At 36.4% G+C, this 27,362-nt stretch overlaps 1 protein-coding gene across 1 annotated transcript in view; it reads right to left on the reverse strand.

The window, feature by feature from the left end:
* The window catches only part of LOC126976627 (cardioacceleratory peptide receptor-like), a 103,513-nt gene that overhangs the window by 18,616 nt on the left and 57,535 nt on the right, over positions 1-27,362 (reverse strand). Inside the window, exons 2-7 of the mRNA XM_050825142.1 lie at positions 26,866-27,003; positions 20,338-20,473; positions 19,727-19,830; positions 15,865-15,958; positions 14,169-14,264; positions 10,157-10,339 (exon numbers count right to left, since the gene is read on the reverse strand). Coding sequence (XP_050681099.1) covers positions 10,157-10,339; positions 14,169-14,264; positions 15,865-15,958; positions 19,727-19,830; positions 20,338-20,473; positions 26,866-26,973 — 721 coding nt within the window. The 5' untranslated portion in view covers positions 26,974-27,003. The remainder of the gene's footprint in view (positions 1-10,156; positions 10,340-14,168; positions 14,265-15,864; positions 15,959-19,726; positions 19,831-20,337; positions 20,474-26,865; positions 27,004-27,362) is intronic.

Raw genomic sequence — 27,362 nt, forward strand, 5'->3', positions numbered from 1 at the left:
ATTTTAAAATCCCCATACTGACCGGTTTGGGTGGGCCACCCTGTATAACATACTCGACGCTCTATCGATTGGTCAAATGTACGTGTGTAGTAATTGTACATTTAATGACATTTGATATTGTAGTAAAAATTTTAATAAAATTCATGAAAACGGTCCAAATTGTTACAGCTTATTCAAAAAGTTTTAATTTTTCAAATGAAATGTTTTTTGGGTCCACCTGTAATAATATACTCGTACACCTTTATCATGACTCGTTGTGAGAGTGAACCGCTGTTTTTACTAAATTTGTTTCTCAATCGAGAGCGGCCAAACTGTCATATTCCAAACAAACACTGACTATGGCGTTATAACGCAATTTTCATAGAAAAAATTACCAATAGATATGATGTGTATCGTTTCTATCGAATTAGAAAATACAAATTTAATGAAACAAATTCAACATAACCAGTATTTAGTGAAATATTTGCTTTTTTACACAAATATACCTGAACACTGGCAGTTCATAATGTACTCATAAATTGTAAAAGTAAAGAAAACATTGGTATTGGTAACTACCTCGCGCATATAATGGAGATTCAATAAATGATAAACATTTATTTCACCGTTCGTTATTATTAGTAAGGGTGTTCTCCATAGCTTTCCATTTTTGTCTGTATAATCTCGGTCCATGTTTTCCTACATTTGATTTTATACCATCTTTCCACCTTAGAAACTGTCTTCCCCCTTTTTGTGGGGCCAGTAAATCATACGCATTTTTCGGTGCCTCTGTGAGGCAATAATGTCTACTTCTTTTTTCAACTTATATATATTAAAATCTTCAACTTTGGTTCACTTTTTAAGGTTGGCTGCATTTAGTGCTCGACCGATGTTCAGCGCTGACGTAGGTCAAGCGTAGCTATAATAATGTAAACATCTTATCGCGTTCAGTCCAGCGCTGATGAATTGCTACGCGCGTAGAGCTACGACGAGAATTGTCAGTCGGGCTCATCGGTCCGACGACGCACTATGGCGATAAATTAGTGCGTTCACTGCGACGCTGACCGAGCGACCGATCGTACGCGCGTTTCTAACATCGTAAGCATATCGTATAGTAAAAATTTCTCCATAATAATTGGGTTAATATGATAGCATCTACGTCTTTTTATTCCGTAATCCTTTGCGTAAGTAGTACGCAAAGAGGTCAGAAATGTATTTATTTTTCTTCGCTATTGTAAACGTGCAACTTTAAGTTTGCTGTCAGCTGAGCACTAAACGCAACATGGTCGCTAAGTTCGATCGATGTCAGCCTTTGATAGTCGCATCGGTTGAGCACTAAATCCAGCCTAATTGTTTTAATCGTTTAAGCATGGCCACGCTTAGTACGGCTTATATACCCCGAATCTGTTCTATTTTCAAATTGATTCTCTTCCATTCCATCCTCAAATTTAAAATGTACTAGAAATTTCTTTTAACTATTTTTATCCTTACATATTTCCCATCCATTGTTCTCTATTCGATTTGATCCTGAACTTACAAGAAATTTCCATTAATTTTACAAAACCCAAAAAAATCCTTACACTAGTATGTGTATCTAACCCGGGTCTACAGCGTCTGAAGTAAGCACTTTTCCGCTGAGCTACGAATATTGTTGACGGAGCTGTCGAGCTTATCAATGACTTGAAGTTTGACAACTGTCGTCATGTACGTCGAAGTGCTGCTATGTGATATGAAGTTTGACAACTTTTTTTTAGGAAAATAAGAGATGAGGCGAGTAGGACGTTTAGCTGATGGTAATTGATACGCCCTACCTACAATGTAGTGCCACCCAGGATTCTTGAAAAACCCATAAATTCTGAGCGGCACTACAATTGCGTTCCGGCTCGTCCTGTGCTCAATATCGTCTCGTAATATGTTACGATTCAGAACCTCCTCACTGTTATGTGTATTCTTATCGAGATTTGAAACGGGTGTAAATTTTCAAGTAATAATAATGTCTTGAGAGGGTGATATTCACGTTCGAAGATTTAATTAAATACATATTATGTATAGTGAACACACAGGTAATCATAATAATATAAAGTAGAAAATAATGTTCGTTACTTCTCTATTAAGTGAGTTTAATATTTTAATTTCAAGAAAATAAATTGGAAAAATATTACATTTCTTTGCAAAAATTTATCCTTATATAACAGAGTCCATTGGATCAATAATACAGGATGTAGTTTTTGAAAAAGCATTTGGGTCGATTTCCGTCCAAGTTCAAGAAATCTTAAAACTGCATTGTTTGATTTCTTATAATTCGAGGGCATGATTCCCTTCACGATTTTTCTCTGACTTGACCATCACCGCCCTTCTCAAAAAACCACCCTGTATATTTAAAGCATCAAAAACTAAATACGCAAAATAATAATACGATTAATTAAATGTTGTGTAACTTTCAAGGCATGTCTGAACGAAATTTCAATTAAAATGTAAAATAATACGATCCCTAGCAAATACGCGAATGTATCGAATACAAAACAAATGTAATCATGAAAATAAAATGGATTTGTGTATTACAAATATTATGTTGTTTAATTAAATTACTTTTAAGCGAGCGGATTAGAAGTATTATCAAGATATATATTCACTTTTATCTAAAACCGAATGAATTTATGTATTTTATTATAGCTAGGTATATAATATTGTGGTACCTGCTTGTTTGGTTTACATACGCACGTCAATATATTATATTATTTATTTATCTCGATTTGCCCAGTTTTAACTAAATGAAACTATGCAATAATCAGTATGAAACAAACATGTTAATTATAATTAAAACGATCAAAAAAAATCATACTTCAGGTTGTAAGAAGCACAGGTATAGCAAGACCTGTGCTACCTAATATTATCAATATGTAGGTTGTTTAAAATATTTTTGCATTTCGATACGGAGTACCTCTCAATTGTTAATACATAGGAATTGTGCTATTTCAAGAATTTCAATAATTACATTATATACACATTTTTTTTTTTTTTTTTTTTATATGAGAGTTTTTTCTTGAAGGTCCCTAAGTCGTATCTGTTCGGGAAGACCGCTGCCGGTAGTTGATTCCACAAAGTGGCTGTGCGAGGCAAGAAATTTCGAAGAAAACGCGCGGTTGTGGAATGCCAAACGTCTACGTGATGCGGATGGTACTTTGCACGTAATGTCCAATGGTGGAATTCGGCCGCTGGAATCAACCCGAACAGCTCCTCTGAGCACTCCCCGTGATAAATGCGGTAGAAGATGCAGAGAGAACCCACATCTCTACGCAATGCTAGAGAATCAAGCCGATCGGAGATGACTTGATCGTCGATGATTCGAGCCGCTCTTCGTTGAATGCGGTCAAATGGAAGAAGCTGGTACTGGGGAGCACCCGCCCAGAGGTGAGAACAGTACTCCATGTGAGGCCGAATTCGCGCCTTATAAAGTTGCAGGCGGTGGCTTTTAGTGAAGTACTGTTTCGCCTTACTGAGTACACCAAGCTTTTTAGAGGCCAGTTTGGCCATGTAGAAGAGAACTTCCAAGTGACCACGGAACTGAACGTCGCTCGATATATATACGCCAAGTATGCCAATACAGGCTGCGGCAGTTAGAGGAGTGATCTCGAATCGAGGGGATACGACAAAGGGAGACTTTTTAGTGGTGAACGCACAAACTTGTGTCTTCTTGGGGTTGAATTGGACTAAATTTTGTCGGCCCCATTCCGAGACTTTGCAAAGCATAGTCTCGATTTCAGACACAAGTTTGATCCGGTTCTCGTCGACGCTATCCCGGGACATGTTGGCACGGCTGGTGTAGGAAGCATACCCCATGCTGTCGTCCGCATAGCAATGAATATTGCTGATTTGCAGCATATCATTGATATGCAGAAGAAACAGCGTAGGGGATAGCACACAGCCTTGCGGGACACCAGAGTTTATGGGTTTTAAGTCGGAGCATGCACCGTTGATAACAACCTTGATGCTCCGATCAGCCAAAAAGCTAGTGACCCATTTGCACAACTTCTCGGGAAGCCCATAGGATGGCAGTTTCGCTATAAGCGCTTTATGTCACACCCGATCAAAGGCCTTCGCTATGTCCAAACTCACCGCCAACGCCTCTCCCTTCGACTCAACCGCTTGCGCCCATTTATGGGTGAGGTACGCAAGAAGATCACCAGCTGAGCGACCCTGACGGAAACCGTACTGGCAGTCACTGATCAGCTGGTGCCCCTCTAGGTATCCCAAGAGCTGGCGGTTGATGATCGACTCCATTACTTTGGAGAAAATGGAGGTAATGGCAATGGGGCGGTAGTTGGACGGATCTGAGCGTACACCTTTCTTAGGGATCGGGTGCACTAAAGCCGCCTTCCATAATTTCGGGACTACGCCTGATGAGTAGGAGAGCCGGAAAAGACGGGTAAGGACCGGCGCCAGTTCTGGAGCACATGTCCGCAGCACTATCGGGGGAATGCCATCGGGCCCGCTAGATTTGTGAATGTCCAAGGTGAGAAGTGCCTTAAGCACGGCACCATGCCGGAGTTTTACCTCCGGCATATAAGAATCGCACCGCGGAATATGCGGTGGTGGTGCACCTTGGTCATCCAGAGTCGAGTTGAACGCAAAGAGGGAGCCCAGGAGATCAGCTTTCTCTTTCGCGTCATGGGCCAGCGAGTCATCATCCCTGTGCAGTGGTGGAATGGCTGGCTGGCAGAAGTTTCCTTGGACAGCCTTGGCGAGCGACCAGAACGCACGAGTTCCCGAGGGAAGGCGTGCAAGTCTCTCGCCAATTCTGCCAATGTGCTTCGACTTCGCGTCAGCAATAACTCTTTTGAAGGACCTGGAGGCATGATTGAAGTGTTTTTTAAGTTCGCTGGAATTCACATCCTTAGATACCACCGCATTGACCCAAGCCTGATTATTATTATTATTATTATTTGAAGAGGGTGGCTATTTCCTGGTCCTAAAAGGTTTCTAGTAACACCGCGTCCAGAATTGGACTATTGTGTTCGCCACTCATACTAAAGCTCATCGTCAAGCCCTGCCGCCTTTACGAACCGCAGTAGTTCCCTGACGCGAGTGTTGCAAACACTATCTGGTGGTACGAAGTAGTTACCAAAGATTGTGTTACGCTTATGCATTAGTGGGCCGCAGTCGCAGAGTAGATGAATAGGTGTTTCATCATCCTCAAGGCAGAACCTGCAAGTTTTGTCGCTTCTGATGCCGACCACACTGAGGTGCTTGTTTAGGCGACAGTGCCCGGTTAGCATCCTAGTGAATATGCATAGATTTTTCCTGTTCAATGATAGGGCTTCATTCGCATAGCTACTGTTGAATGCCCTTATCAGTGCTTTAGAGTGGTTTAAACCTGAAGAGTTGTTCCAGCGTTTAAGTGCTTCTTGTTTACATTGGTAACTCAGGGTGTGTCGGATGGCGCTCTTGGGCAGTCCACAAATGGGTTCCAGACTATATCGGACTGCTTTAGCCCCAGCTCTTGCGAGCTCATCGGCCATTTCATTGCCTATGATTCCGGCATGCCCTGGGACCCATCTGAGAATCACTCTGTTTTTCATGCCTAATGAATTCAGGCATTCAACTCAATTAAAAACAAACGACCCAAGCCTGATAGCACTCACACACACTGACTGCTTTCGGCGAGAGGCCATTTTGCAGGAGGGGTCAAACCATGGTTGGGACCTGCCACCGATAGGCCTAGAGGAGGATGGAATGAAGAGTTCCATACCTTGCAGTACCACATCAGCAACAGCGTCAGCAGCGGCATCTGGATCTCCCAGCGAAAAACAGATCTGCCTCCACGGGTAGGATGCAAAAAAGAACCGCATCTCGTCCCACTCTGCTGACCTATATTGCCACACGCGGCGACAGCCTAAGAAGCGGGGCCGTGTTAGGCGCGTGATCGGCACGGTGCTCCGGATCAGGCAGTGGTCCGACGATCCCAGAGAAGGGTCAACGGGAACTAGGTAGCCGTCCGACTGTGAGGTCAACAGAAGGTCCAACAGTGAAGGTGTATGATCTTGCACATCTGGGATTCGCGTTGGCGCAATAACCAGTTGCGTCAGACCATATGCTAAGGCAAAGTCGTGAATAGATCTCCCTGCATGATCGGTGGTACGTGAGCCTAGCCATTCGGCGTGGTGGGCGTTAAACTCGCCAAGAAACACGATCTCTGCAGTGGGGATCTGCTCCAACACGGAATCTGTAGCCATTTGGATGTGTTCGAGGAGCCGGTCAGTCTCTGCGTTACCGCTATGGGACCGACAGGCATGCGTAGATTCGCGGATGGTCATCGCAGTCTACACGCAGCCAGATGATGGATAGGTCCTGTCCTTCAAGAAAACTCAGGCGTCGAGAACAGACATCCTCCCTGACGTAAACGCACACGCCAGCCCGTGGTATAAAGGAGTGTTCCATATTATACCCCGGATAGGAAAGGTAAGATGAATCAGCCAGGGAGGATATCTGTGTCTCGGTTAAAAAGAGCAGGGCCGGCTTCGCCGTCTCCAGGTGAAAGTGGACGGCATTTAAATTTGAGCGAAGCCCCCTGATGTTGCAAAAGTCCACAGTTAGTGTGGAGGAGGGTGGTTTGAGCCTCCTGCTCTGTTTGCCCCGAATCAGCGCAGACTTGGCCCCTCCAGAATACGCGGGGCAGCCTGGACAACCACTGTTAGGTACAGGCCCTAATTGTGGACGCCCAGGGACGGATTCTCCAGGGCTGCATAGCCTGGTACCGTCCTGGAGTAGTCTCTTTTTAGTCTGTGCTGCCATTTGTATTTGGGAGGGGGGGTGTAGGCCTCCGGATACCCCACTGACCGGACGAAACGCAGCGGCATAGCCGCTATTTCACGCCGGTTTCGAGTGGGGGAGTGGTATTTCTCCGGGCGTGCCGGCCCAATTCGGTTGTGTCCGTGAGGACCCAACATGGCACTACCACTCCTATTAGTTACATAGTGTAGGTACACTATATAAAAAAGTGTGTGTGTGCGTATGTATGCATGCACGCAAGAAGTTATACTTCTTCGACCTAACGAAGCAAATATCATTAAAATTATTTACTCCTCTTGCTATTCTAAGTTTTTAGAAAGAAAAATTTTGTAAAAATCTTGCAAAGATGGCTTTGACAATTAATTATTATATAATGAATTCGGCTGAATGGACTTGAACCCTTTGGCTGTCCTAATAACGAATAAAAAAAATAATAACGAATGACGCAAACGTCAGAAAATTTTAGGAACCAACTTCAACCTGTTACTTTTGTGTTACAGTGATGCGCGCGCATCTTAAAATTTCTCACTCATCATTTTTTCATAACGTGCCTGAAGGAGTACTACTTCAAAAATAATATGAATGTTCATTGTACGGAATAGCTGCAACTTAATAAATACCGACTAATTGAGAACCTAATCCTTGTTTGAAGTCGGTTACAAATTGTTTAAAGGTATTGAATTATTACAATAACGGCCTTACAAATAAACTTGGTATTGAGTTATAACAGACGATAAACAATGAAAATGCAAAATGTTTACAATATCGTTGACAACACTGTCAATACAATAATAGTTCTGAAGTTTTCCGAATGAAATTTCCGCTGCCTTGCAAATAAACGCGGGAAACGTTATACGTCCGAACAAACCATTCGTAAGCGAAATGTCTATTTGTAAACATTTTGCATATTCTTGGTTTATGCTTAGTTATAACTTTATGCCAATTTTATTTGTAAGGCCGTTAAAGTTTTCGTGTTACATACATTTCTAGAAAGTCGAGCCCAAATGACTTTGATAGTTATACAAAAAAAATCCATTTCAATTACGATATAAACAACTTTATTTATTATCCGGTATTTACAGATACGGTGTCGAATAGTCAGTAAAAATTTAATACCTACTTAATCGCATGCCAAGCTTTTGAAACATTTATAGTACGTATCTCTAAACATTTAATGGCTGCAAAATGAATCAGTTTTATTTATAGAGAACATGTTTGGTCCATTCGATACTTTTGTTGGCAACCTTTTTGTATCGCGTTACTTAAGTAAGGAGCTTTCATTATATTTATTTCTCTTAAAATGTATGAAAACATATAATGTGTTTTAACTTATGTATTACTTAATTTAGAGTTATCACACTTCTCTAGTTACATTTAATTTATTTATAAAAAAATACACTGTTATTTAATAAAAGAAAATAAAATTAATAATTTTTATAACAGGCACTTTTTATTTCGTAACAATCTCTTAATGAGGTTCTTAAGTCTTCAACGAAGGTTATAAGCTGTAAAGAAAATTATAATAAGCGTAATAAAATAGGCATAAAAGGTATTTATTTTCTCAAAATGATTGTTTTAGAATTCTTTTTGATATCTTTATTAACACTACCACTGCTTCGGAAACAAATGGCGATCTGAGAGAGATGAAGCGGTGTAAGAAACTCTCCCAGCATTCTTTTTATGCGCTGTTTTTAATGAAATATACAATATTGTACTGTCATTGTTAATACTATAAAATAATTATAATATAGTCCCAGTTTGTCCGATTACTTAGATATTCAGCTGTGGAGTAGTAGGATTTATAACATTATATAAAACATATTTTAATAAAACGTTTAAATTTATTTATAGATAATGCCTAAACAGTGGCTGGGGCTTTAATAAAAAAGTGTATACATTTACCCTTAAAGCTATTATGTATCTGAAGCCTACTAGAATTAGTTACAAGCAATCCCATACTAGTGTTATAAAAATGAAAATCACTATTAAGAGCAAAAAGGTGACGATTTTTGTGAACGTATATTAAATTTTCATATATATGACATGAATAGTCATAATATTTATTTATTTAAGTTTTTCTTTGAGAGACTGTCTATAACCAAGTAGATATATAGCACGAACAGAAATCAGACTTAGATGTGACAAGCTCACGCACATTAAAGTAATAAACCTGGCCTGTTTTCATCAGTTGTGTAGCAGCAAAGGGCTCTATCTAGGTGTATAAATTATTGTAGGTTATACTGATAAATACGTTTGAAGTCGCGCTTAACATCTAGTACATTATAAGCCGGAAGATATTTTTTGGCAAACTCAACAGCCCCAATAAAAAAGTAACGGTTACAAACTGTCATCTAAATCTCACAAAATATTAATATTTAATCAATTATTTCTATCTCAAATAAGTAGTTATTATCACAATAAACAGCAAATTCAAATTCACCGAACGAAAAAACTTATTACCCAAGTAAAACTATTTTCATAGACATTTATTCAAAGATAGTTTGTTCAAAAGTTCAATGAAACAATGACTTTGTTCCGAACTGTTTTAACAATTGAAAACAAATATAGCACTATAATTGTTCAATTAATAATGAATTATTCATAAACTTTAAAATTTTGTAGCAGATGTTTTGCCTACTGTAACAACATGCTTTAATCATCTCAAAATATTACGTTATCAAATATTGTATCAATATTAACAAAATCTGCTTTTAATGGAGGCAATGAATGAATTAGTAATTAATAAACACACGTTCTGGTAGCAATCATATTAAATAATTTAAAGGCTATGTACCATAATATAAATTACTCACAAAGTATTTGAAATATTATTTTTTTAAATATTTTGTTTTAAATTTTATTGATGAGCCAATGAACTCGATTGCCTCGGCACTTAGGTATAATATTATTAATTAAACTATTGGCAACTGTTATAATATTATTATCAATTTTCCTTTTTTTTATGGAAAAGGAGGACGTACGGGTCACCTGGTGTTAAGTGATAGAAGCCGCCCACATAGTCATGCAACAACAGAGGAATCAGGAAGGTGTACGCGCTTTTATTGATTACCCATGCCCATGTATTATCGTCCCGGAAACACCGCACAAGGAAGCATATTACTCTGTGAATGTTACACTGTGGAGGAACTCCACACATCCAAGTGGTAGAGATCCTAATTTGTGGTGTTTCGCGTGAAGATAGAGTCCGGCTGCAGAAATCGGAATAAACAGCTATAAAAAAGTTATAAATGCGACAGAAGACATATTCTTTCGATTCTTGTAAAAGAGAAGGGGTACATTTTTGTACCGCAGAGTAGGAGGAAAGAAATAGGAGATAGGATAGACATAGGAGAGAAATTTTGACCTTACAAGAGAGAATTTCAATACTTACATGTTCTGGTAGCAGTAGTTCTTTTTCCAAGTACTCGTCTGCTCTTATGTCGAATAGTGATGACGATGACGCCGTAACAAGCTGATATAACAAGCGCTGGGACGACAAAGAGTGAAATGAATACGCTCGTCATCCAGATACGCCACTGTGTCACATTTATACCTGACCAGCATTGAGGTGTACCTTAGAAAAAAATAACACGATTAAACGAAATATTAAATTATATTAATTATTATTATTATTATTGATGACCCATATAGCCCAGATAGTGACCCAGCCTACTGAGCTAGAGGTCCCAGGTTCAAAACCCGGCAGGTGCAAACATTTGTATGATGAAAATAGATATTTGTTTCCGAGTCATCGATCTTTATGTATGTTTAAGTTTTTGTACCCACAGTACAGGCTCTGCCTTGTTTGGTGCAAAATTATTTGTATATTGTCAATCTATATATAAAAATGAATTGCTGTTCGTTACTCTCGCTAAAACTCGAGAACGGCTGGACCGATTTGGCTAATTTTGATCTTGAATTATTTGTGGAAGTCAAGGGAAGGTTTAAAAGGTGAATAAATATGAAAGTGTTCGGAATTAAATAAAAACAACAATTTTGTTTTTCCCTTGATGTGTCCCCCGTCGTCCGATTTTTATTTTGTATGGACATATTTTCTATGAGAGAATTAATTGACGCACGGTTTGACAGTTATGCTGTGAAACAATTTCATTACAACAACAGGGTGCATATTTTACGAAATAATTCTTGATGATATGAAATATTATTGACAAATTAATAAAAAACATTTTTTTATTTTTTATATACAGAACAACGTCTGTCGGGTCAACTAGTATTTTATAATTATATTTATAGAAATACATTTTGTTATAGTTGTTATAAAGTCGCTCTGTGACGCAAATCGATAAGTAATGCAAAAAATATATTTCTATTATTAATTTCTATTATATTTTGTACAATAAAATATCAATTTTCTTTAAATCAGTCGGAACAATCCGTAATTATACCTTGTAACTATTTTGTTGTCATTGCATTGGGAAATGTTTAGTAACCATTTTGAGTAACTAATGCTTGATAATTTAATCTCTATTCCAAAACTACGTTGTTTTAAGAAACAATAAAAAGAAATACAGACAGCCATAAAAATAAAATATTATTCTAACAGATAATGAATGAGCTATAAAACTCAGTGTTAATATTAATCTATTGATTGTAAATTTCAATTCAGACGCATAGCTCAGCGCATGTCTAACGAGGGCCACACAATGTCCATAAACAACCATTTACTGCGGTAGTAAAACAACTTATTTTGATATTTAACCTCGTCTTTTTAACACCTTTGTGACGTCAGTATTTAATATGCACAGTTTGCATAAGTTTCTTTATAACGGTGACTTTTGTTGTTGATTTTCAATGTGTAAAACTTCAATGTTATGAAATATTATCATGTATGCGACCACCTTTATTTTGAATACAGCAATGTTCGTACACAACGGGTTTAACTGAGGCTTGTAGAATTACGATAGCACTGCCATTCTACGTCGGCAACAGCAATAAATTCCTATTAGGTGTAATATACAGCCTGTTAGAATACCTGCTACCCTTAATTGATTCATATTTTAATGTTCACCTGTGGATGATGACTTTTAGAATACTTTATCAGTGGGAAACTCCTTTGCACAGGAAGCTGGCTAGATTGTGGGTACCACAACGGCGCCTATTTCTGCCGTGAAGCAGTAATGTGTCTGAAGGGCGCAGTAGCTAGTGAAATTACTGGAAAAATGAGACCATCTTATGTCTCAAGGTGACGAGCGCAATTGTAGTGCCGCTCAGAATTTTTGGGTCAAGAATCCTGGGCGGCACTGCGTTGTAATGGGTAGAGCGTATCAATTACCATCAGCTGAACATCCTACTCGTCTCGTCCCTTATTTTCTTTAAAAAAAACTCGCGAGTGGGAATTGCTTGTGGTGACAGGTCGACCTGTTATAGTTAAAAAATCAATTAATTATGACAGTAATCACGACCATCATGTTCACGAAGCTTACAAAAACAATGAATTCAAGCTTTAAAGGTTGATGCATCTAATATAGGATAATTTATATGTATATTCTTTTTAACTTTTTTTATTAAATTTTTGGATTTTAAGACGCTTTTAACTAATACAATTCATATATTGGATGCAGCAAGCACCTTAAAAACTAATTTAATTTGTAAATAAAATATATAACATGTACAGCCATGGTAAAATACTCTATTGATTGAAGAGAGTGGCCGTTGAGTTTCTTGTCTTCTCACGAGCTCTACTTTTTCCGAACATATGGTAGATTCATTCTTCTCAGGTCTGAGGCAATCTCTTTTGAATGGGTGGTAGTTTTTGACGTTCAATAAGTGATTTTAAATCCTATTTTGAATAAAAATATTTGAATTTGAATTTGAATTTAGATACGTATGATCTTCTTATTCAGGTTTTCATCAATTTTAATAGTACCTATTTCGTTGAAGGTTTTTTAAGCTTCACACAAATGAAAAGCTCAAGTTAAAGGGAATTCCGGAGTAAGTATCCAATTTTAATAACTTTTTGTCGTTGACGTAATTCAGAAAAAAAAAATAGGTAATAATTTTGTCTTTAAGACTAAGTGTAATAAATTTACTAAAAATATTAAAAGAAAATATTTCCGAGGAAATTATAGGTAATCTAGGAATGTTTAACCTTAGTGTTTGTAATAGCACCTGCTTAATGCCGTTTAAATTAAGATTATTTGATTTGAAACACCACAAATACACAATATAACATATTATTATCGCGCAAGTCTCCGGTCACAGTCCACTAGTTAAACTTCTGAGATCGAGAAGTGCAATATGTCACTATATTTTTCAGATACACCAGAGTTTCTTACGGCACACTACGCCCTGACGAAATTCTGACCCTCATTTGGTTTATAAGATGGTTTATTTTGCATGGTCTTATAGCTTGTTTAAATAGCTTTCTTATATATTCACTCAAATCATCCTAATTATTATTAATACACGTAAAAAAAATACGCATTGACAGACCGCTGCGTGCGCGCCAAAATCACGCTGATCTAAGGCATACCGCGGCGCGGGTGCACCGGCTGATTTCGAAAGGTTAAAACACAAAACTATTAGCCCAACAAATTACCTTATCATCGTACTTTTCATATAATTTTTCGAAGAAACATCGATAAAAACATAATTTCTAAGGGTTGAATAAATGCGAATAAAATATTTCATAGTTCGTCAGCTCTCATACTAACAATACTCGCTCAATCGACTGTGAATAAGTAAAATCTGAAGTTAAAAATTATATTAAAAACATTTCGGGCTTTATGTTGGTATTGTTTTGTTTCAAAATTATATCTGCCTATTGGACTTAGAAACGACTGTATTTACGCATAATCTTAAATTTCTTTTCTGTCATACCAAAGTATTCGGGCGCATACGAGGAATGCATGAGTATACAAATATTTCAGAGGCTAAACTATAAAATATTTAATATTATTTAAAATTAATAATGATTTACTTTAACCATTACTATTGGTGTATATTTTTGTGGAATAAAAGGACTCATAATGAGATATTACTAATACACCTTAATGCTTTATTACAACAACAGAGAAATCATAAAGAACACGGTAAAAAAATGCGATGGGAAATTCAAAGGCCGGCAACGCTCCTGTGAGGCATCTGCTCAGAAGAGCGTGAGAGCCGATGATCACCAAATCAAGTGACCCTTTGTTATGTCTTCGTGGAAAAAAAAACATTCCAAATCATTGTTGCACGTGAACGAGAGATTCAGACGTTATTTTGTACATTAATAGCAAATGCAACACTATATTGAATCTTAACTTCAAATTAACCACGGTTAAGTTAAACTTTTCAAAGTAGTATAATATAGAGACGGATATTTTCTGCTTAGTAAATCATATATACAATAAACAATGAATATAATTTAATTTTAATATAATTAAATAGTATAATATTACCTTGTATGTCCGCTTCGTCAAAGAGAACCAACATTGGTATGCAAAATATAAAACTCAGCAACCAAGCACCGAATATAAGAGCTCTTGCACGCCGCCCTGCAAGTTAGATCGATTTAATTCAAACTCATAAACACAATAATATAACAATTATGACGACCCCTATAGCCCAGTGGTTAGTGACCCTGCCTACTGAGCTAAAGGTTCGAATCCCGGTAGATGCAAGCATTTATATGATGAATATGAATGTTTGTGTCCGAGGCATGGATGTTTATTTTAGGTTTTGTGTATGTTTAAGTAAGTCTATTGTATTCAATATATTATTGTCTTGTCCCCATATAACAGGCTATGCCTAGTTTGGGGCAAGATAATGTGTGTAAGAGTGTGTCAATATTATTATTATTATTTACTTATATTTATACAACTAGCAATTTTATTTTTTTAAGTTATAATATAATTGTAATCTTTACCATCGATATTCACTCAAACACACATCGACTTTGTATATGTACGAATTTGTATTGCAGCTGACGAAATGATCGGGTATAAATAAGTACGCACAGAAGAGTTCTATAATATTTAATCAATAAAATAGAATGTTTTCAGGTAGGTAATCATCATCATCAGCCGGAAGACGTCCACTGCTGGACAAAGGCCTCCCCCAAAGATTTCCACGACGATCGGTGCTGCACTGCCCTCATCCAACGTATTTCGGCGATCTTGACCAGATCGTCGATCCAACTTGTCGGGGTCCTATCAACACTGCGTCTTCGGGTACGTGGTCGCCATTCGAGGACTTTACTGTCCCAACGGCCATCTGTCCGTCGAACTATGTGCCCTGCCCACTGCCACTTCAGTATCGCAATCATTTGGACTATGTAATGACGGTAACTTTGGTTCGGATCTCCTCATTTCTGATTCGATCTCGCAGGTAAACTCCGAGCGACCCTCTCCATTGCCCTCTCAGCAACCATGAGATTTCTCATAAGGCCCATAGTTAGCGACCACGTTTGCGTACCGTAAGTGATCACTGGCAACACACACTGGTTGAAAACCTTCGTGAACCTTCGTCAACCAGGTAGGTAAACGAAATATTAATGAAGGTAGGCAATCTTCAATAATATTTCGTATTTTTTCCGAAATGCTCAAACTCTCGTCACTTTTTATTTTAATTATTATTTAAATTATAATAAGAACCGAAACACGATTAAACAACATAAGAAATATCACCAAAGTAGACCTAAACGCAACCCATTGCGACTGTTTTTTCCGTTTTACAGCCAAATAAGAAAATATTTGAGCTTAAAATTAAGTTTGGTGGATTGTATGTAATAGTCTGTTGTATTTAAACAAATAAATAAATGTTTTGTGGCGTTTCCATAATTTTTTTGTTGCCGGTTAGCACATGCTATCGTGCATAATATTTTTAACCACGCAGTGGTTATTATATGTATATATAGCCACCACTACCACCCCCCAAAAATAGCCAGAATACCTTGGATGAGGACAGCGCAGGACCGATCGTCGTGAAAATCTTTGGGCGACGCGTTTGTCCAGCAGTGAACGTCTTCCGGCTGATGATGATCATGATGAATCACGCGGTTCAGACAAGCCCAGTCCATTTCAATATACTTTAATAGATGCCCTTATCATGCCTTCAAAGATAAACAAGTAAAAATTAAGATAAGCCCGCACTTACAGCTTCCTGTGAAGTTCATAGGGTGGGTGATAGCATCGCAGCGGTCAATGCTGAGCGCCACGAGAACGTAAGTTGACGAGTACGTCACAACACCCTGGAACAATGTCATTAGTTTAGAAATCAAAGAATCAAATTGGTTATAATGACAACAATTGTATTGACAGTAATCACGACCAACATGTTCACGAAGCATCCTTACACAAACAATGAGTTTAAGCTCTAAATGTCGATGCAACCAAAATATAATTTATATTTATACAGTTTATGTTTTATAAATTCTTATGTAATATTTTTAACTTTGAACATTCATATATTGCATGCAGCACATTGTAAACTTTTTTTTTTATGAAAATAAGTGATGAGACGAGCAGGACGCTCAGCTGATGGTAATTGATACGCCCTGCCCATTTCAATGCAAAGCCGCTCAGGATTCGTGAAAAGTAAAAAGTACTGAGTGGGACTACAGTTGCGCTCGTCACCTTGAAACATAAGATGTTAAGTCTCATTTGCCCAGTAATTTCACTAGATACGGCGCCCTTCAGACCGAAACACAATAACGTTCACGCATTACTGCTTCACGGCAGAAAAAGGCGCTGTTGTTGTATCCATAATCTAGCCGGCATCCTGTGCAAAGGAGCCTCCCACTGGTACAGAAAAAGGCGGCGTTGTGTTAAACTAAGTTGTAATGTATATTACAGCCACGGTAAGCTACTCTATTTGTAAAGTATATACAAATCTGGACTGTAAATGTAAGCCGCCCAGACTTGTGACTCTCGAAAGCGCCATGTAAACATGCAACACACATACCAACTGCGTAAATAACTTTGTTATCGCAAATATAATAATATATGGCATTACAAAGTTATTTTTGCAGTTGGTGTATCTAGAAAACTGGACCTGAATTGCAAAATATTTTTATTTTAATTGATTTTATAATAAACACTTATTTTATTCTGAATTTGGAACTTCCATTGTTGCTAAAAGTGCCTACAACTTTTGATGGTCGGTCAGTCAGTGATTGACAAAATAAAGATTCTTTGACTGGTTATAATTCTACAACTATTAATTCGAATTGAATAAAATTTGAAATATACCTTGTTTAAACAATGTCTGCTTGATTACTGAACATTCTGGCTTCTAATTAAATCCACAACAAAGTTATGGGGGGTCATAAACGGCCTGAAAAGCTTCGAGAAAAGGATTGTACGGCCGTGCCGCTTGTTTTAACTCGACTTGGCGATATTCTCAATAATAATAATATAGCCTATTATTCAGATCTCTTATTACAATGAATTTTTAAACTTATGTAAAGGACCAGCATAAAAATCTTAAACTTAATAGAGAGATCTGTTTGCCAGTCGGCAAAGACCTCCTCCATTCTTTTCCATTCCTTTCTTTCTTGAGCCAGTCTGTTCCATGTGACTCCTGCCACTTGTCTAAAGTCATCGTCCCATCATTTCTGTGGTCGGCCTCTTTTCCTTTTGCCTTCCCTTGGGTACCACCATGTCACCCTTTTGCTCCATTTGTCGTGTCCTCTTACCAGGTGACCAGCCCATCGCCATTTGAGTGTTTAGATTTTGCGTATTACATCGGTAGTTTTTGTTTCTAATAACGATTTTTTTTACTCTGTCGGACTTTTTAATATTCAGCACACTCCTTTCCATTGCATACTGGCAAGTTGCTAGTTTGTTTGAGGTGACCTGATTTATGGACCATGACTGACACCCGTACGTAAGGACAGGTAGTATGCAGGTGTTAAAAAGTTTGCTTTTTAGGTTTATATGGAGCTCTTTATCTTTCATAGCCTCTCTTAGACTCCAGTATATATATTCTCAATAACTAAATCGATTCTTTTCGCAGTAGTATAAATAATTGTTTGTCTACGGCATGCATTACTTAACATTTGAGGTATTATTAGTAATAATTTTTTCCATTTAATGATCTTTATCAATTGATAAAAACGTATTAAGACAAATAAAGTATTAATTTACTTTACAATAATGTATCTATAGCATCAATTTACAACATTATAAATGGCTTTAATAGTTGCCATTGTAACAATACAATAAAATTATCCTGAACAATACAATTCAGCGAAATGTATCGTTCCCAAATTGATATCTTGGCAGAGGCTCTGACGTTTGAAATCTATTGTTTGTTTCACTAAACACACATAGAACAATATTCTCTGACTGTTTACAATTTATATGCATGTTAGCAAGTATAACAAGTATCTATGCACTGATAAATTTCAATTTGCCAAATTCAGAATTAACAATTGCAATATTATTGTGAAAAATTTGTTATTTTTTAAAGTGATAACCCTCACTACACAAATTAAATTTTAAAACAAAATTTATCAACGATGTTGGATTCAAACCCGCGACCTCTCGCTTTCCATGCGAACGCCCTTCCACTGAGCCAACCATTCGAGTTACGTTCAGTTCATGAATCTTGATATTATGTCTTGTTCAACTCTCAGGTTGTGGCTTCATCTACAGGATCTACTTACAGTTGATAAACTGCTCAACTGAGATGTCGCAAATCTAAACGATTTGTTATTTTTTAAAGTGATAATACTCACTTCTGGGATTAAAAACACACATTAAATTTAAAAACAAAAAACGGTTACATTCGCTTAACTACTCATCATCTGTGAAATACTTATAATGAATAGTTTCTTATTCAACTTCACTTAATGATACTTTCCTTGATTTGAGGTTAAAAAAACATTTTTTTTTTATAATTCCCTCAGTTACTATTTGTATTGTTGATACTGGAACCTCTCTGGAGGTATAACAGTAACATCAACAACCCAAGGAAACTAATATAAAAAATAAACACGAATATTGCTTTCTTTTCTCTCGAAGGCTGTTATAAAGAGTTTATAGAAATAAAATCATAGACACCGATTTCGCGCGAGTTGAATGCAGAGTTCAGAAATGCGATAGTGTTGTGACCAAATAATTACAATTGATGACTATAATCATGAGTTTATCGATAAATTTAAAGAATGCTACAAGTTTACCATTTTAACCTAATAATTAATTCAAAAATTTTGGTTCTGATGGATTCGGATCAGTCATTAATAAAATAAAAAATGTATGTGTATACTTATGTATGTACGCAAGAAGTTACACTTCTTTGGACTAACAAAGCAAAAATCGTTAAAATTATTTATTCCTCGTGCTATTCTACGTTTGTAGAATGAACAATATTGTAAAAATCTTGCAACGAATACGGCTGTATGGGCTTGCACCCTTTGCCTATCGTCAGACGTCAGAAAATTTTAGGAACCAGCTTCACCCTATTACTTTTGGGTTACAGTGATGCGCGCGCATCTTCACTATCATTATTTTTTCATAACGCGCCTAAAGAAGTATAACTTCAATAATACAGGATTGCAGCTTTAGTATTAACACGATAACAAGGTAAGTAACGACTCGGCACAGCACTACACTGCAGGCTAGCGACACTCGAAGAAAAAAGCGATTCACCCAATTGTATGAAACGTGCAGTCATTGATAGATTGGCAGATGACGGCTATAATCTTGTAAAAAAGGAGATCCAATACGTTATAAGCAACTGTTTGCTTTCAAACTTAGCCGGATTATACTTCATCGCTAATCGCGATACTGTAATTACTACTATTTCAAACTTATGTCAAATGACTGCACTTTTCATACTAAACTTAATTTCAATTTTTACTTAGGCAGCACTGTAGGCCAGTCGTGCGGACAGCGGGGGGAGATGCTCCCTCTCTTCACCCCAGGCCCCGACTGCATTCAACTCGCGTTAACTACAATTTACTAAAATAAATGACAACTCTATATTTTACGTTTAACGCATTTGTTAGCCTCACCTGTAAATACTTCATTAGCTTACAAGCTATGGAGCCGGCTAGCCAAGATATCGTTATCCGTTGTATAAGGTCTGGCAGTACGCTTATTAAACCAACCCAAAGATCTGTAACAAAATTATTAATTTCAGTAGTGTAACTAATAAGTAAAAGAATCCTATTTATATTTACAGTATAATCAGATATTAATCGTGTAGTCTACAGAAAAGTCCGCCATGGCATATATCTCATAGCACATATCTCTTAGGGCCTAGGGGTAATATAATTTAACCATTTTAATACTTTAAAAATAAAGACAATCATAAAGGGGTAATTAATATAAAATGTTTTTGCACAAATATCTTATACAATCATTCAGAAATACGTTTTTGTTTCATTTTTAACTCATTAACTTCGATTGCATATTTCCGATGACTTTAGACTGTCATTCCCAAATACTTACATCATATTTTTTTTCTGTTCATCATCTATATTGTAATATCCAATAGGTTTTAAATTCTAGTACCAAACGAAATTAAAAACCTAATGGTTATAGTTAGTAGTCCGCACGATGCTCCCAATATTATATTTTTTCTGTCAATTAATGTGTTTGAAAGGATCAAGATTTCTCTTACCAGCTATAGCCAAGTGCATGATGAAGAAATTCATTCGACTCTTTCTGGTCTTGGTAAGAAGCAGCGCCAGAATGACGGTAGCATTCCCAGCAACTATGGCGACGAGAAGCATCCATAGTACCACGAGCTGTGCTGACTGAAAATAAAAAACATTTAGAGTACTGATATCTGTATAATCTGAACCAAAATTAGCACTAAAATCATTTTATATAAAAACACTAGCTGACCCAGCAAAAAGATGCAAAAAAAAACAATAATTAAAATTTTAGGAGATTAAAAAATATATGACGACCGATCAGACCTACCAAATATATTGTACATAAAATTTATCGTACTACAATATTTATTATATTCAATTGCCATCTTGCAACTCTAATGCGTATCTGTGGATGGAGTAGAAAAATATTAAAAACGCGATAGGTGTTGTTCGTATTATATTTTTTAATGTTGACTCAAAATAAAAAGGCAAAAACCGGAACATGAGAATTTTATATATTAAAAACATAATATAAATGGTAAATCAGAAAACGAAATGTCATAATTAAATTACTATTTCACACACTATTTCTGGACCACGCGGGAACGTGAAGCCCCCTCCCGTTCCCCTTTCACCCCCGCCTCGCACTCGTCTTGTTGCGTCAGTACGGTTTGCAGTTTCATCACCGTTAGGTGCAATGTCGTAATATTTTCATGCTATAGTTCTGTAGTTTCTGTTGTTATGTGTCGGTATAATAGGACTGCCAGAAAGTTAAATAGTTTTTTTACTTATCCCAGATCTTTTTGAGGATAAAATAGTAAATAATAAATATTTACTTAGACTGACATGAATATATCTTATACCTTATTCTGTAAACAAAGATGATTTGATTTGATTTTATTTGTAACACTAGAAAAGTGTTAGTTAACCTAATACTGCCGCAATAGTACCGAAGATGCAATTTACGTTAGTCATGTAGAACTCACTCGGGAGATCGTCGATGTGTCGAATAAAACTTGTTTCTCCCAACGTCATCTCTCTTGGGAAAGTCACGAATGGGGAGATATTGAATTTTATTTAGTACAACTTAAAACGCAAGATTGTGATTGCGCGTATTTCAAAACAAAATTGGACATCACGTGATACCCAGCATATTTGAAACATTTTAATTAAACAAAAAAAAACAATATGAAAGGAAATCATACGAAAAATATACATGTATATGGTATGGTTGGCCTCGAATTAGATGTAGGTACCTTGAAATTCAAATATTTTTATTCATAAAAGGATATTATGATTACACTTCTTGAAAGTCAAAAACTACCACCAAATGAATAACAATGAATATCGTACTTTATATTTTATAATTTAATAGCTTGATCGCTCCATTCCATTCAGATATATAGACGAGGACTATTTAAGGGTTCGGGATTGTATCAGTCGGACATTCAGAAAACAAAATATAGCTATATATATATATACATATAAGTGACGTATTATTAAGTGTTATTAGCATTAGTTGTTAACCTTTGTGGTTTTTTTTTTAGATGCTAATTTGACCTAGTTTTATATCGGTATATGTAATATGATAAATAAATAAAAAAAAATATATATAGCTATATTTTGTTTTCTGTTTATCGTAAACACCTAAGGAAATATGGAATCGATATCCATAATTATTAGAAAGAAGAAAGGAAGAAAGAAAAATCATTTATTAACTTAAGTCAAAATGATGCTTATTATGAATATCAAAGATTTTTTCACCACTTCGGATAGGTTGAGCTCCAATTAGAAAAAGTGGTAAAAAACCCATTACCATAACTTAAATTTTGTGCGGCCGCCATCTTGGATGTCAAAAACGATCCAAAATTCATTATCTGCCACCCCGAGAACCTTGGAGACCATATATATTTAAACCCTTGCTATTATCTTCGATGAAATTTAAGTGAAGCAAAGTGAAGTGAATTTAAATAATGTAGCGTTGATGGTTCTTGTAAATGTAAAGGGAACACCGTTTTGCATAACAACACCCGAGTTGCAGTATCCAAGCCATTTTCTAGCAGCTAATTGGCTGGAAACTTATAGCAGTCAGGACTACTAATCACTTTGTACATTGTTTATTATGACTCATGTTATCTTACACACGCTCTTGTTATTAATAAGTATAATTATATCATTAAATGGTCGCATAGAGAAAATGAATCATTTTTTGAAGGGAAATATTCGTAAATACAAAAACGTGAGAGAACTTTTGGTATTGGAACAGAACACTGAATTTATGTTGCCGTCTGCCAAAAAGAAGAGACTGACCAGTCATTGGTAAAATTTGTGTACGTCAAATATCTTTAATTATTTGACATTCAACAAGAACTTGAAAAACTAATCAAAACAGCTCTTTTTCGAAGTATAAAAATAGAATCTCTACTCCTCCTAAAAAAATATTCCATAATAATATTTTTACCTTATGAAATACGAGAGTGATCTGAAACTGGCTACTTTTAAGTATTGTTATAAAAAAATAAGCATAAAATTTGAAAATGGAACTGTTTGACAATACCGAGGATGGATTCTATTTATTTGTCATTTGTTTTTCGATTTGGCGACAAATTAAAAGTTGTCTGTGTAAGCATGAATTTATCGTGGGAAAAATCGTGAAATGATTATTTATGACTTTCGATGTAATTCAGGTCAACAAGGAAGTTAGTATAGACTACGATTGGATTTTAACGATGAAGACCCATCTCGAGCTATTGTTTACAACTGAGTTTATGAGTTTACTAACCTCCTTGAAGATCTGCGTGAGGGATGACTTTCTACGGCGACAAATGCAGTAAATCAAGTGTTGTAAGGCGTATATAATAAACGCTGAGAAAAGGGTGACCTTTCAGCAGATTTGGACTAGCTTAGGCATCGGTATGAGTCAAGTGCACAAAATCCTCCATGACCATTTAGCGGTTAGGAAGCTCTGTGCCCGGTGGATAATTATATTTATTATTATTGGTGCCATAAAATGGTTGAAATATTTAGCGGAGGTGACTCAAAAGCCCCAGGCTTTCGTCGTTCGTTCGTCGAACTCAATTCTTACGGGTGACGAAAGCTGGAATTACTGTTATGAACTCGAAACCAAAACACAGTTTGCTCAGTGGGTAATTCCTTCCGACGAGATGCCAAGTGAAGTGAATAAATAGAGGTCGAAGCATGGGAAAAATGTTGGTGGCCTCGTCCTGTTGATAGGTCATTACGCAACAATTGCTTTAGAGAATTACAAACTAGTTACTGCAGTTACTTTGAGATATTTAAACGGACACCCAGGAAACAAATCATCAATTAATATTTGAGCTACATTCGATCCATAATCTTATTTTTATGCACGGACAAGTAAAAAAATAAGGACTCCGTGTCACCTTACATAACAACGTAACACCAAAACAAGCCGGTAAACATGTAAATACAAAAGTCCCATGCACACACCAACACTAATACAAGCCGATCGGCCGCCATTATGGGATTTGCCATCGTCTGTGACCGATCAGTTTGCGTCGCAATTAAATATTTAAAAAATGCCGTCGTGGGTTGTAATAAAGTGTTAAAAAATACTATAAAAGTATTTGTGGCCATATATGATTATTTAAGGGAGACAAAATTGTGTGACCGGTATCCCCCGTAACCGCACACACACTAGCATAAAGGAGTCCTTCTTTTTTTACTCGTCTGTGTTTTTATGATTTAGTTTTCAAACTTAGTGCATTTACATCTTTTTGTTTACCAATATTCATCAATATTCCGTTTCATTTTTCACATTCCTCTTACTTCATATTATAATTTTTGCTTTTTATTTAAAATTCAGGTGATTTATTGATATTTATATAAAACATACACAGTGTTATAACAAAGAAGCTATGTGTCATATGTGGTGAAAACTAGTTTTGAAAAAGTTATATTACAAATCTGTGTTTTTCTGTTGTTAAGCGTTCAACTATCTCTATGCATTGCTCATATATAAATGCGAGTCGAAGCATGTCTAAGGTGTGCCTAACGGATAGATCATATTCATATGGAAGATTTATGGCCGTTTTCAATAACCTATCTATCCTAAGTTTTACTTACTAGAGGTAGACAAATCTATCCTTTTACACTTTCAATAACCTATCGACATAAAGCATTGGACTATACCTATATTGGACATAACTATGGATAGATAAGATCTTGTCACTAAACGGTGATAGCAATGTATCCGTAACAAGAGATACGTGATTGAAAACGGCCGTTAGATTATTTAATGACAGATAAATGACAGCTGATTAAAATTGCGTTCCGTGCCTTTAATTGTTTTCGTTAAACACAAGCTAAGCGCTGTTTTGTAATAGAAAAAGACAAACTCCATTTTAAACGTCGTTATTTAGATCACTGACGTTGTACTAGTTAGGTCACTGTCTAACGAAACACTTGTCTTAGTTATGTTTAAATATTTTTTTGTAATAGCACCATACCAGCATACAGATAATGGGGTAGCTAACCGAAAAAAACTTAAATGGGCGTCCAAAAATAAATTTACTACGTTCACTAAAACCTTTGCTTAACCAACTCAGGGAATTTGATTACTGGGTTATTAGCTAAATATAATTATCCTGAAATATTCCACAAAAAGCACAATTCTTAGTTAACTTATATAAAAATCTATAACAACGACAAGGATAATGAAAGTCGTAATCGTGACACTGAAATTGGATGGAGGCATTAAGCGGATCATAGTCATAAACATTTCATTTAGAGGAAGTGTTAACTTTAATTTACGTAACGAAATTGTACCAATAGGCCTAATTTTTACGCTAATTAGTGAATTTCGGCATTACATTTTCGTTATTTTTTCTGTTGACTCTATCTATTAGTCAGCTGAACACATGATAAGCAGCAAATCTTTTGACAAACACAAATAATAACCAATTAGATTACTAGTACTTTAAACGAGATTAGAATACGTGTACTTCGTCTAGACCCATACTTCAGCCCCTCGAACAATTAATTGAAACCTTACTTGGATTTTCTTAACACTGCTTAAGAAATAACACTTGTTAAATAATTAACAACTCTTTGCACTAGTTCATAAAGTTTAACTTTCTATTGTACTATTCTCGAGCTCTACTAATTGCTGTCATTGGGTTTTGATCTTTATCACACTAATTTAAGGAAACGTTTTACTATGTCGTGAATTAGGAGAAGTTATGAAGTGAGTTTAATTTGTTCGAAGCTTTAAGATGTATTGTTATTGTTGATCCATCTTATGCCTATTTAACACGTCATGGCATAACCACAACATGGCTGCCACATATGAAATAAGATTTAACTTTAGAAGTGAAATATAACCGTAACAGATTTATGACAGTGTTTAGATTTTTTTACGACAAACAGGACGTTCAGCTGATTATAATTGATACGCCCTTCCCATTACAATGCAGTGCCGCTCAGGATTCTTGAAAAATTCTGAGTGGCACAACAATTGCGCTCGTCACCTTGAGACATAAGATGTTAAGTCTCATTTGCCCAGTAATTTCACTAGCTACGGCGCCCTTCAGACCGAAACACAGTAATGTTTACTCCTTCACGGCAGAAATAGGCGCCGTTTTGGTACCCATAATCTAGCCGGCTTCCTGTGCAAAGGAGCCTCCCACTGGGAAATAGTTAGATAAGTTGATGTTGAAAGAGAAAGACTTGGTGAATATTTAATGATAGAAATAATGCAGTCTCAAGAATGGCGTGCTAAGCAGTTTATTTTGTAAGTATTAAAATGTGAATGGGCTCAGTCACGCTCGGCTTTGTAACACTCGTTCAATTAAAGTCAGCTGGAGTTGATTTGAATATGTCAAATGATCCAAATTAAAAAACAACAAAATGTGGAATAAAAATTAACGGAATAAGGAGAATCTTCTGATTTAACGTACGTAAAATAAATAGATACGTACTTAGTGAACGTAATCACGTAAATTCTAATTTTCTCTCTGACATTTACCTCTCTCCTGTATTGTACTATCTGATCGAGGGGCGATTTCGTCCGCGTAGATAAAGGGTTTTTAAAAATAATAAGTAAGTTTCGAATTCAAGATTATCTCATGTTCCATTCCAATTCCGGTTCCCGTTTTCGCTCCCGTTCCCAACATATTATATGAATCTCATTTCAAGGAAGATTGCTATGGCAAACTAAACCTACTATTGGTATAGTTATAGCTCATCAACGTGAATTTCAGATTTTCGCAAATCCCTCGGGATCCATGGATTTTTCCTGTCCTGCCTATGTCCTTTCCCAAGCTCTATTCAAGATTACGTAAAATAACTTATGTGCTAACGGGTCACGTCCCTTTCAACAACCTGCGCAGGGCTTGCATGGAGACAGAAGAGATGCCTACATCATTCTTGAGTGCCGGAATGCATACATACTTGCTAAACGCCTGGTTTCACCAAGGATGGTGACATGATAGTTTTGGTAAATTTCCTTGAGGAGTTGGGTTGGCAAGATTAACTGCCCATAAAATAGGTGTACCAATAATATAAGTTACCTGATAAAAATAGAACTTGTTGATAGTTGCGTTCTTGGTTTGATTCCCGTACAGGCCATCGTTTTCGTCCAAGTAGAAACTACAGTTGCCGCATAGAACCTCGTCCATACCGTCTGATTCACATTGTTCTAGGGTTTCCTACGAACAAAAACCATTTATTTATTATATTATAGTCTTCACAAAAGTATTATAAAATAATAAAGAGAATAGTTTTTAATCGGCTGTAAAGCATCGGTAATCGAAAAGTGATTTTTATTTTATAGAAAAGGAATAAGCAGTATTTTTTCTTTCTCTATTTTCTTCTATGGAGGGCAGTATTCTGGGAGTCTAGCTAATCGATCGCATTAGAAATACAGAACTTCACTCCATAACTACTGCATTGCTGATGTGGGAGAAAAAACCGCCAGGCTAAAGTGAGCCTGGGCTGAGCATGTATCTCGGATGCACATAGACCGATAGAGCACAGGTTGCCAGGATTGAGTACCTCAGGACAGGCA

The sequence above is a fragment of the Leptidea sinapis genome, chromosome 1 (assembly GCF_905404315.1).
Source record: "Leptidea sinapis chromosome 1, ilLepSina1.1, whole genome shotgun sequence".
Taxonomy (NCBI): Eukaryota; Metazoa; Arthropoda; class Insecta; order Lepidoptera; family Pieridae; genus Leptidea; species Leptidea sinapis.